Here is a 12,791-nt window from a genome sequence, read left to right as displayed (position 1 = left end):
AGTCACGTCGACATTATCGATAATATTGAGCACTGCACGGACTTCGATATACTTTTATTTGTATGGTAGTCAGAAGTTTATGATGAGTGCGTCGAAGGACGATTCGTGTCTGCGTATTACAGCAGGCCCTAGTTTTTGCAACCCCTGTTAGCGAACATTTGAAAGACAAACGGAAACAAATGTCCAGTCCGCTGTCCCCCGAGATAGTAGAAAATAAGCGTGCTGACCTAGGATCGACTAGTAATGATGATTCGATGTTTACGTCAGGATTCATGCACGATTTTGCGCAGATGCTTGCTCCAACCATAGCAACAATGGTCTCTAATTTAATTGAACAGTCGCTTACTCACACTATCCAGCCCCTCATACAAAGTGCAGTGTAATTCTGTCATTAACAATGATAGCCAACTGAGTAGTATAGTCACCAAACATGTAAATGACGACGTAACTCCACTCATTGACCGTATCCAAAATCAAGCATCAGAATTGAACTTACTAAAATCCAAGATAGGAGAACTCGAAATGGAACTAGAAGACCAACAGCAGTACTCTAGACGTACCGCCCTGATCACAATGTCCCTGTCCCCAGGGGAGATATATCGTCATTCGATACTCATGATGCAGTTATAAACATTGCCCGCGAAATCAAAGTAAACCTTACTCGAGATGATTTATCCAGGTCTCATATTCTTGGAGGTATAAGGAATGGCACGACAACGATAATTGCGCGGTTTGTCAGATACTCTGACCGACACAAGGTCTTCCAGAACAAAAAACTTTGTAAAAATCTCAAAGACAAAATATGTATAACGGAAAGTCTAACCAAGCCAAGATCTGCCCTTGTCGGTCGGTTAAATAAACTGCGACAAGACAACCACATCCATTCACTATGGACAATGGACGGACGAATATTTTACAAAACCGGGGAAAATATCAAGCCTTGATACTGTCATACATGTATATTTTCCAACCGTTGTCCTTTCCGTGTCGATTCTCGGTCAGGACGTCAAAATTCTACAGGTAAAATGTCGGTATATCTGCTACTGCATGTTGTACTTTATTTTTGTTCAGTGACTGATTAGTTATATTTAAATTAATAAAAAAACAGTAAAAAAATAACCTTTCTATAATGGCGACAGCGTCAAATAAAACGCTCGAACTTCGTCGAAGACAAGCATAAAAAAAATCGTCGTTTTCATAGGCGTGTATAGTATACACGTGTGTTATTGTATACATTTCAATAGTGTTGGTTATATGACAAAGGGGTGATTTTATGATGTTATATTACAAAGTCAGTATCAGAAATTATTATTACAAATTTGGTCGATTTCTGATGTTAAGATTAATAATTTAGTATGCGTCTGAAGATTAGTATTAGTTTGGTGCTATATTACGAATTAAGTATTTGTCTGAAGTTATATTACAAACTTGGAATTTGTATGTTTGTTATATCTGTTCTCCACCACACTACCTGATACTCCTATGATATCCATGTGTTCTCTTTACATTTTCCTATTTTATTTTCCTTTATCTCCTATCTTAAGACTTTTCTGTTCTTATCTCCTCTATGTTATACTCAATACTGGGTATATTGTCAATAGTCTGACAAACTGTAAAACTTTGGTGGATGGAACTGGTGGCTACTCTTTTACATATGTAACTTTTGATGACCATGGGTAATGAATTAGCACAGTATAGAGTGGCTATTGGTTGCTTCTACCAACGTACACACGGTATATTAACTATATTGTTTTTTCATCTCTATTTCTATTGGTAAAATGTTAAAAAGATGATGCGTATCATTAATACATTATTATTAGCCATTTATTTTACTCTTTTTTCCATGTATCTGAGGATCCAATAAACTTGAACTAGAACTTGGAAAGTAATGTAAACCTTTTTAAAATTTCTCTTCTATTTGCAGAAGTATACAAATATTTGACATTATGAGCAAGTCCTATAGGCTCTCTGTATAAACCCCAGGATGTCAACACCTGTGGTCAGTAATATGGATCTTATATGAGTGTTTATGCATTTTCATTAATTCAATACATGGATTGTGTAGATTGCTATGCATTCTCAAAAATGCAGTGAAGACATTCTTTGATATCCGTTTATCTGTTTTTCACAGTTGACCTTTCATTTTTCCAGTTTTTTATTGTCAGAAGACAAGTAATGTATTGTTAACGCCCTTTCCTTATAACATAGAATCTATACATCATAATGTCTAAAACAATTTGAATATAATTAACATACTATTGTAATGAGATAGGGTTTCCTTCATTTTATTATGTATATGACACAGAAACATGAAATACACACATTCAGGCTATCCATGTAGAACTGTCAAATAAATTTAGTCATGCCATTGGAACCAGCCAGCTCACTTGTCACAGTGATATAACACGATTACAAGTTTGTTTCCATTGTGATTTTTTTTTTTTAGATTACCAAAGATTACAAATGGTCATCCATGGTCGTGATGGTTCCAGGCAGGAGAACACTGGATGACTGAAACAAGGACGAATAAAAAAATGAAATAAATACCAGGGACGTATAATACAATGTATCATACGTTCAGTACAGAACACCTTTCATGGAAACCAAATTCTATTATTTTCTAACAGTGAAACTATGACTATATGTATGCATCAAACTCTGACGGAAAATATAACTACGACTTTTTAATGGCCAGCGAAGATTCAAATAAATGTGGGTGGGCGGGTTTCATTTGTGGTAAAATATCAAACACCATATGAGGTGTATAAAACTAAACAAAACATTAATTTGGCAATAGCATAGCGTTGTAATAAATGCATTACCACGGTAATCAACAGGGAATTAATTGCTGTCGTAACATTTCACTGTATTCGGTTTAAAATATTCGCGGCAAATCAATTTTGCATACGGAAGTGAGTGAGATGCGCAATCGCAGTAAAAATACGAAACTAAAGATAAATTTTAGAAGCTGACTAAAAAATTCAGAGCTGCAGAATGTCACATTCTTATACTTCAAAATGGCAGCTCCCATACGAGTTCCGGGGTGCTGTCGGTATTTCCAAGTAGCGATTTTATTGACACTGTTTATTTTGCATACACATTCTGAATCGGTAAGAACCTTTCCTCTGTGCTGGCACTCTCCGCTATTGTTAATGTTTAATAAATCATTCGCTTTGAGAAATTCGCTTTTCAGATTGCCAACGTATCGACGATATTGTGAAGTTACCGGATTTGACGAAAACATTTCCTTCCCGGTCGATTACGATATAATAAGTCCCCAGTATTTTTATTTAGTTAGTTAGTTATTTATTCATTAAATAACGCGTTTTACGTCCAGTATTTAGGTACCTTAGTTATATTTTCGGGTGGTACGTATTCCTGTCAGTTTTGAACGATAATGCATAATTGTTTTATTCAATAAATTATTGTGATTTACACTCGTAATTAACAACCTTAAGAGTTCATGATTTTTCTCCACTTTACGTGAAAAACTGGTTCATATTAAATACTACCGGTTATTAGTAGGACTTCAACATTTCAGGTCAATCCGGATGAATTTTTCACCAGTGGCCATACAAACAATTGGGCTGTGCTTGTGGACACCTCCAGATTCTGGTTCAACTACCGCCATGTGGCTAATGTGTTGTCCATCTACAGAAGTGTCAAACGTTTGGGCATCCCTGACAGGTCAGTCTCCATATACATGTTACTATACAACTACCCATGGGTGTAAAACCTGAGCCTGATCTTATTAATGCTGAATTTGCTTCATCATGTTTTTGTGTATGATAAATATCTATGGCTTTAACAGTGGATATCTCCATCAGCAATATAATTTTATTTCATCAATTTAATGCTTAATATAGCTGTAACTGTTATATATTGATTAATTGATGATTAATGATTCATTGTCTTTTTCAATTCCAAAATTTATTAATGAATTTGAATTCCACTTGATCATTGAATACATCTCTGTGTATTGTTGTTACCTTCTTTTCATTAGAATTCAATACTTGATGTGATATGAAAGCATATCTTCTTCAACAGTCAAATTATCCTGATGGTAGCTGATGATATGGCCTGTAATCCCCGCAATCCACGACCAGGTAGGTACCACATAAGCTGTGACCATGGAAGTACCTTGAAATCCTCAGCCAGTTAGGTATCTCACAATCCAGAGCAAGGAAGGTAACTCACTTTCCTCAGCCAGGAAGATGCCTCTCAATCCTCCTCGAGATACATACCTCACAATCCTCCACTAGGTCTGTACCTCACAATCCTTCACTAGATATATACTTCTCAATCTTCCACCATGTGGGTACCTCACAATTATCCACACCTCACAGTCCTCCACCAGTTACCACAGTCCTTGGACACGTAGGTATATCACAATTCACTGCTAGATAGGTCAAGTTAGTTGTCAAAATGTTCAATCATCTCACTGATATTTTATTAATGATGGTGATTTTGTTCTCTCTCATTATGATTAAAAACTCTTTTTTGTTGTAGCAACTGTCTTCAATAATGCCAACCAGCAAATCAATGTATATGGAGATGATGTGGAGGTGGATTACAGGGGATATGAAGTAGGTGGCTGTGCTTTACCCTAGATTTTATATTTGAATTAAGTTGCTTTGTCTTACTACAAAGTTTATATAAGATGTACTGAGACTTACTACAATAATTATACAGGAGTTACAGTGCTCCAGATAGCCTGCGTGAATGCGTTTTCACGCACAATATTTCTAATTTCACGCTAGGAAAAAAAAAAGATTTGCGTCATTAACCCGTGCGAAATCCGGACTCTGCGTCAATGTCCGGCTCCAATATTACGTAGTTAGAAAACTCAATAATCTAAGTCAAACAGACACTTATCAAGTAAACGAAACTCGTAACAAGCGCTTTCTTGATCGTGATTATAAACCAGTCGCATAGCAAATATGGCGCTGTCAAAAATGTTTACAAATTCAGTGTTACCCTAATATGGAAAAACCCATACACTTGATGAAGGCAGGGGTGAAAAAACCCCTCAATTTATAAAGGTAGGAGTGAAAACCCCACATGTCAAAAAGTTATCTGGAGCACTGAGTTAGATGACTGTCTGTTAATACATAGTTTATTATACAAACAGAAAAGTTCATTACATGTTTTTTGAGAAGAAATCAAATTCCCTTCTTGTTGTGTTTATCAGGTTACGGTTGAAAACTTCATCCGTGTTCTCACAGGACGACTGCCACCAAGTACACCTCGATCAAAACGCCTACTGACTGATGAGAGGAGTAACGTTCTTGTTTATATGACAGGTATGACAAACTTCACATTGCCACAATAAAATACCCACTGCAGAATACACACCTGTCACCACAGATACACCCATCACCACAGATACACACCTGTCACTACAGATACACAAGTCACCACAGATACACACCTGTCACCACAGAAACACAAGTCACCACAGATACACCCATCACCACAGAATACACACCTGTCACCACAGAATACACATCTGTTAACACAGATACACACCTGTCATCACAGAATACACATCTATCACCATAGAATACATACCTATCACCACAGAATACATACCTATCACCACAGAATACACACTTATCGTAACAGATACACACCTGTCACCACAGAATACATACGTATCACCACAGATACATACCTATCACCACAGAATACACACCTATCACCACAGAATACATACCTGTCACCACAGAATACATACCTATCAACACAGATACACACCTTTCACCACTGAATACTAACCTATCACCACAGAATACAAACCTATCAACACAGATACATACCTATCACCACAGAATACACATCTGTCAACACAGAATACACACTTATCGTAACAGATACAAACCTATCACCTCAGAATGCATACCTATCACCACAGAATACATACCTGCCACCACAGAATACATACCTATCAACACAGATACACACCTGTCATCACAGAATACACATCTATCACCATAGAATACATACCTATCACCACAGAATACATACCTATCACCACAGAATACACACTTATTGTAACAGATACAAACCTATCACCTCAGAATGCATACCTATCACCACAGAATACAAACCTATCACCTCAGAATACATACCTATCACCACAGAATACACACTTATCATAACAGATACACACCTGTCACCACAGAATACACACCTATCACCACAGAATACATACCTGTCACCACATACCTATCAACACAGATACCTACCTATCACCACAGATACACACCTTTCACCCCAGAATACAAACCTATCACCACAGAATACACATCTGTCGACACAGATACACACCTATCACCACAGATACACACAGGTCATGGCATTACATGCAGGTAAAGGCATTACATGTCTAACTGATGTTTTGGTACAGGTCATGGCATTAAATATCTGACTGATGTTTTTGTGCAGGTCAAGGCATTACATATCTGACTGATGTTTTGGTGAAGGTCAAGGCATTACATATCTGACTGATGTTTTGGTGCAGGTCAAGGCATTACATGTCTGGTGTTTTGGTGCAGGTCATTGCATTATATGCCTTATTGATGTTTTGGTGCAGGTCATGGCATTACATGTCTGGTGTTTTGGTGCAGGTCATGGCATTACATGTCTGAGTGATGTTTTGGTGCAGGTCATGGCATTACATGTCTGGTGTTTTGGTGCAGGTCATGGCATTACATGTCTGGTGTTTTGGTGCAGGTCATGGCATTACATGTCTGAGTGATGTTTTGGTGCAGGTCAAGGCATTACATATCTGACTGATATTTTGGTGCAGGTCATGGCATTACATGTCTGGTGTTTTGGTGCAGGTCATGGCATAACATGTCTGGTGTTTTGGTGCAGGTCATGGCATTACATGTCTGAGTTATGTTTTGGTGCAGGTCAAGGCATTACATGTCTGGTGTTTTGGTGCAGGTCATGGCATTACATGTCTGATTGATGTTTTGGTGCAGGTCATGGCATTACATGCAGATCGAGGTATTATATGCCTTACTGGTGTTTTTGTGCAGGTCAAGGCATTATATGCCTTACTGATGTTTTTGTGCAGGTCAAGGCATTACATGTCTGGTGTTTTGGTGCAGGTCATGGCATTTCATGTCTGAGTGATGTTTTGGTGCAGGTCATGGCATTACATGCAGATCGAGGTATTATATGCCTTACTGGTGTTTTTGTGCAGGTCAAGGCATTATATGCCTTACTGATGTTTTTGTGCAGGTCATGGCATTACATGTCTGGTGTTTTGGTGCAGGTCATGGTAGTATATGTCTTACTGATGTTTTTGTGCAGGTCATGGCATTACATGTCTGGTGTTTTGGTGCAGGTCATGGCATTATATGCCTTACTGATGTTTTTGGGCAGGTCAAGGCATTACATGTCTGGTGTTTTGGTGCAGGTCATGGTAGTATATGTCTTACTGATGTGTTGGTGCAGGTCATGGCATTACATGTCTGGTGTATTGGTGCATGTTTGAATCATTATATGTCGGACTGGTGTTTTTGTGCAGGTCATGGTGGAGATGGTTTTCTGAAGTTTCAAGATGCTGAGGAAATTTCCAATGTAGAGTTGGCTGATGCTTTTGAACAGATGTGGCAGAAGAGGAGGTAGGTTATGACATGTTATGCTGTATGCTCTCTGTTTAAATATCACAATAAACAATATCAGAGAACACCAAAGAAATACTTTAATATCTGACCTACTAACCTGTACATCAGAATCAACACTTTCAGAGTGGATCAAAGCAATACTGCTATCAGTTTTCAAAAAGAATGTGAAATGAATTAAAACAATTAAGTCTGGCAACAAAAATTTAATTGACTGATCCTTATCAAAGAAGATTGAGTCAAGAATTTTGATGAAAAAGAAAATTATATTGCAATCACAGAGTGTTTTCATTCATTGAAGATTTTTAATACAATGTGCTTTTGTTATCATTGAAAAATTCTCATCTTGCAATGATAATCTTCCTATTTTGGACTATTCCATTATTGCTGGGTATTACTATATGTACTGCTATTATGGACTATTCCATTATTGCTGGGTATTACTATATGTACTGCTATTATGGACTATTCCATTATTGCTGGGTATTACTATATGTACTGCTATTATGGACTATTCCATTATTGCTGGGTGTTACTATATGTACTGATATTATGGACTATTCCATTATTGCTGGGTATTACTATATGTACTGCTATTATGGACTATTCCATTATTGCTGGGTATTACTATATGTACTGATAAATAAGCACAAGAAATACTTAAGCCAAACTTGTGTCTCATCCTTCCTTGTTCAATATAACAGAGATTATGAAATCTTGAGTATGAATTTGGATTTCTAGATAACATATTGACACCATTTTGCTGATGATGCTGTGTATGTGACATAGGTACCATGAGCTGTTCTACATGATTGACACCTGCCAAGCAGAGTCTATGTTTCACAAGTTTTACTCCCCAAATATCTTGGCTGTGGCCAGCAGTAAGATTGGAGAGGACTCATTATCGGTAGGTTACTAATAGTCATGTCATTCGTGATAACACCTGCATCATGATTTATAAACAACCTGTTTATTGTTAAGACATTGACTATGGAGATTTTTATTGTCAGAATATTGTACAATGATGGATCCCATTATATCATCCTTATGTTGGTTATGTGGGGTTATTTTTACAACTAGGCCCTATCAGGCTTATAGAAATCACTCTCTTTTGCTAACTATCATAGTGACTTATGAGTATAAAGAAAATAAGGTGCTGACATTCCTATTGGTTTGGCAGTACTAATGAAGTATTCATTGAGCATCAAATTCCATATCTTATCCATGTATAAAGAAATGGTTTGTCCCTCTTTTTGCTGAGAGCCAGATGACAAAGTCAAAGTCAAAAGTTTTTTGATATGGTGGTAAATGAGTTTGCAATAATGCAGAAATATCCATGTGCATCCTGGATACTCCAGAGGTTACGATTACTTTCACTCTCTGCACCCTGGAACATCATGGCAAAATCAAAGGCACAAGTGAAGTAATTTGTTTGGTTCAAGGAGAAAAAGCTGACCAATCACAGGCTGAAACACTCCTTTTGAATATTACAAAGGAGACGCCCTACTTCAAAGCCAATACAATATACCATTATGCAACCTCGAGATTCACTTGATGTACATCAAAGAATCAAGCTTGTCTTTTCGACTTGTTCACAAGGTGTCACATATGGAACCTTAAATTTTGTCATGACTTGTTCCAGGGGTGAAGAGAGAGAAAGTGATGTTAACCCTGGAGAATTGAGGTTGGTGTAGATGTATCACATACTTATGTCTGTGTTTAAGGGTGTGAATGAGGCTGTGTGTTTAATTGATATACATTATTAATTGAGTTACCTCCCTTGTTTGATCACTTTCTCGAGGATGATCCATGTCATACATATTCTCTTGGCCTCATACACTTTATTTATATATATATATGTATACAGTAATATTTATATATATATATATGTGTATACAGTAATATTTATATATATATATATATATGTATACAGTAATATTTATATATATATATATGTATACAGTAATATATATATATGTATACAGTATACAGTGTAAATAATGCTCAGTGTTTAGAGTGCTAAACCTACCTTGATTTATGTCAAACATTTTTTATATTTTAATCACCATCTTACATACAACAACTTGGAATGGTTTTCTGTCCGCTATAAAGGGCATTCGGTGTCCATAGGACGAAGGGATTATCGGGACACCTAAATTTACACCACTGTTCTCGATTTAGATTGATAATAAAGGGACAGGTCGCCTAAAAAATTTTACTATTCACTTGTCCATACTGTTGCTATTACTATTATTATATTTTGTCACTTAACTTAAGGTGTATGAGGAACAAGGATATGTACATAACATCCAGGAATGATTCTGTAAGAGGAAACATGATATAATTTGCCTTATAATAATGTCTGTTTTGTTGATAGTTACAACCTTGTGTATTGTATTCGCAGCACCATGTAGACCCGACCATTGGTGTATTTGTGATTGATAGATATACTTACTACGCACTAGAGTTTCTAGAGTCGGCTAAACCTGAGAGTAAGAAGACTATGGGACAATTTGTAAGTCAAGCTCATTTCATTCACAAACATAAAGATAGGGTCATTGACATCATATCTGGTATTCTCAGAAGCAAACATCATGTTCTTTTTGTCAAATGTTATACATTTAGCATTCTCATGATTTAATTCAGTTTCCCATCACGAGAATCAAATGTATTAAAGAGATTGTTTGATAATAATATGAAATCGTTCTCATCATCAATTCCTTGAAATTTGATTGGTTTTTCTTAGGTTAAATTTCTAACCCCTTTGATACATTGTGAAACCAGCATGGTAGTGTATTGTGTACAGCTGAGAGTGTGTCCCCAGTGTTTTTCTAGTGTAATACACATTATTATTATAATGAACATTTCTTTGTACAGCTGAAGGTGTGTCCTCGTTCCCAGTGTTCATCTACAGTGAGTACCCGTACAGACTTGTTCCCTAGGGATCCAGACAAGGTTCTTCTCACTGACTTCTTTGGCAGTGTTCGTAATGTAGAGCTCCTCACAGACATAATCCTGTTGGGCAATGTTACAGGGGAGACAACCCAGCATTGCAGGTACTTTAGCGTGAACACGAGTGAAACCATTCAGAATCAGTAATTGATCAGAAAAATCAGTACAGATTAGATATTATCTACATTTATGTTTTACTGTAAAGTGTAGTAACATAAACAAACAGTTTGATTACTATTTACTGAAATTGTTTTGTCCTGCAGACTGCTGTGGCTTAGTGAATGATTTCATATTAAATTTAGTTTAAGAAATAAAAATTACAAATGTAAGTAATGTGACATTATATTCTGTTACAAAGTATAATTATAACATGTATCAGGATTTTCCCTTCCTTCTACATTACCAACAAAGGGCATTTACCCTAAGAATGACTTCTGTTGTTTGTGGAGGCCAATAGGACACATATTGTTTCAGTTATATTTAGCTTGTTTGCTTGTTCGACAGTAAAGACACGTGTGTTGAGGAACAGACACAGAAGCTTGTGTATGCTGACCAGTTTCCTATGCCAATCTGAGGATATTGGTCAATCTTTTGGACATCGGACTGAAGATTCATGAGGGCTGACTTGTTCTTCCGGCAGCCGGACGATATTGGTGAAATTTGTTGACATCGGACTGAAGAGTTATAAGGGCTGACCTTTGCCAGCCTGAGGGTATTTTTAAACTTCATGGACATCAGACTGTATATGTATGAGGGCTGACCCTTTTCCTGCAAGCCTGAGGGTATTTGTCAACTTCGTGGAAATTGGACTGAAGGTTTATAAAGTCCGAGTTGTTTCCTCTGCCAATCTGAGGGTAAAGGTCAACTTTGTTGGCTTCAGACTAAAGATTTATGAGGCCTGAGCTGTTTCCTCTACCAATCTGAGGGTAAAGGTCAACTTTGTTGGCTTCAGACTAAAGATTTATAAGGCCTGAGCTGTTTCCTCTACCAATGAGGGTAAAGGTCAACTTGTGGACATCGGACCAAAACTTATGAATGCTGACCTGTTTCCTACGTCATTCTGAGGGTATTGGTCAGCTTTGTCAATATGGAACTTATGCTGACCAGTGTCTTATGCCAGTCTGAAATTAATGATCAACATTAAAGACATAAATTTCCAAGTCTATAAATGGTCACAGAAAATCTTTAAATAATGATTAAAGAAAGTGATTGATGTGTTGCATGATGTACAGGTATCGACATTTTCCCCTGTGACGTCAATTCTACTTATTTTCATAAGCAATGTTTAGGAGGCCATGTACATCAAACAACTATATCAAATAAGCATCTCCAACATGATAAAACAAGAGGTCAAGATTGCTATTTAACCTGACAGTTTGAGCTTCAGAGTAACTGACACGATGCGGTGATAATGATTCTAGCAACATATCCAATTTAAGTATACAGTCTGTATATTTTAATAAATGTTCAGGAGAATTTCTTAATTAGCCTTTTATTTCTACATCTACATGTGACAATTTTTATACAACTGATGACAATGTCATCCTTTTTTTTTTCTTTGTTTTTGTACTCACTTCAGTGATGGGTACATTTTTTGCAATTTTTTTTCCAGATTTTGTTTTTTTTAAATAAAAATCCTTTAATTTAAACATGGCGTTTGTTAAATGTAATATTTGTTTCAGTAGATGGATTGCTAATGATAATTGTATCATTTATCATCATTTCAGATGCTCTGGGGTAGCTGTTTAGACCCTAGTCTATTGTCTAAAACTGTTCGCTGGGAACCTGCTGGTCATAGGGAATTATTGGTCATGATAGAACAGTTGATTATGCTGTGAATTTACCTGGATAAGACACCAATCGATCAGTTTTAGCTGAATTCTCGATTCATTTTTAATAAGAGTTTCCCTAATTAGTGGTGATAATTTGTTACTGGAAAAATCTTAAAAACTAACTTTTTTTTTGCCAGTTTTATTTTCTAATCACAAAATGTGATATTGGTGACTGCTGATGTGAACCCTGCTACTTTTTTACTTTTTGCTATTGTGAATTTGCCTCAGGGTACTGGTTTTTCTGGGGATTGCCAGTAAGCAAAACATGAGAAAAAAACCTTATGCAGGTGTTAGAGTAACATTTTGATATGTGCAAGGTCTCACCTAGGTGATCCCACATCCCAAATTTTAAGTTACCCAATGCAGCCAA

At 36.6% G+C, this 12,791-nt stretch overlaps 1 protein-coding gene across 1 annotated transcript; it reads left to right on the top strand.

The window, feature by feature from the left end:
* The first annotated feature begins 2,980 nt into the window (after positions 1-2,980).
* On the top strand, positions 2,981-12,238 carry LOC132549857 (GPI-anchor transamidase-like). The gene is made up of 10 exons (XM_060213830.1): positions 2,981-3,110; positions 3,542-3,687; positions 4,048-4,106; positions 4,510-4,586; positions 5,192-5,303; positions 7,541-7,637; positions 8,427-8,544; positions 10,042-10,152; positions 10,515-10,693; positions 11,094-12,238. The coding sequence occupies exons 1-10, from the start codon at positions 3,018-3,020 to the stop codon at positions 11,161-11,163; spliced, it is 1,062 nt and encodes a 353-aa protein (XP_060069813.1). The 5' UTR covers positions 2,981-3,017; the 3' UTR covers positions 11,164-12,238.
* The last annotated feature ends 553 nt before the right edge of the window (positions 12,239-12,791 follow it).

Source organism: Ylistrum balloti, unplaced genomic scaffold, assembly GCF_031769215.1.
Source record: "Ylistrum balloti isolate Yb309-2 unplaced genomic scaffold, AGI_CSIRO_Ybal_v1 Utg369622, whole genome shotgun sequence".
NCBI classification, from domain to species: domain Eukaryota; kingdom Metazoa; phylum Mollusca; class Bivalvia; order Pectinida; family Pectinidae; genus Ylistrum; species Ylistrum balloti.
This window is presented reverse-complemented; position numbering and strand designations above follow the sequence as displayed.

Coding starts and splice junctions, on each gene's coding strand:
- LOC132549857 (XM_060213830.1), top strand. CDS start 3,018: ATGGCAGCTCCCATACGAGTTCCGGGGTGCTGTCGGTATTTCCAAGTA. Junction 5,304..7,540: donor CGTTCTTGTTTATATGACAG/GTATGACAAACT, acceptor GTTTTTGTGCAG/GTCATGGTGGAGATGGTTTT. Junction 7,638..8,426: donor CAGATGTGGCAGAAGAGGAG/GTAGGTTATGAC, acceptor TATGTGACATAG/GTACCATGAGCTGTTCTACA.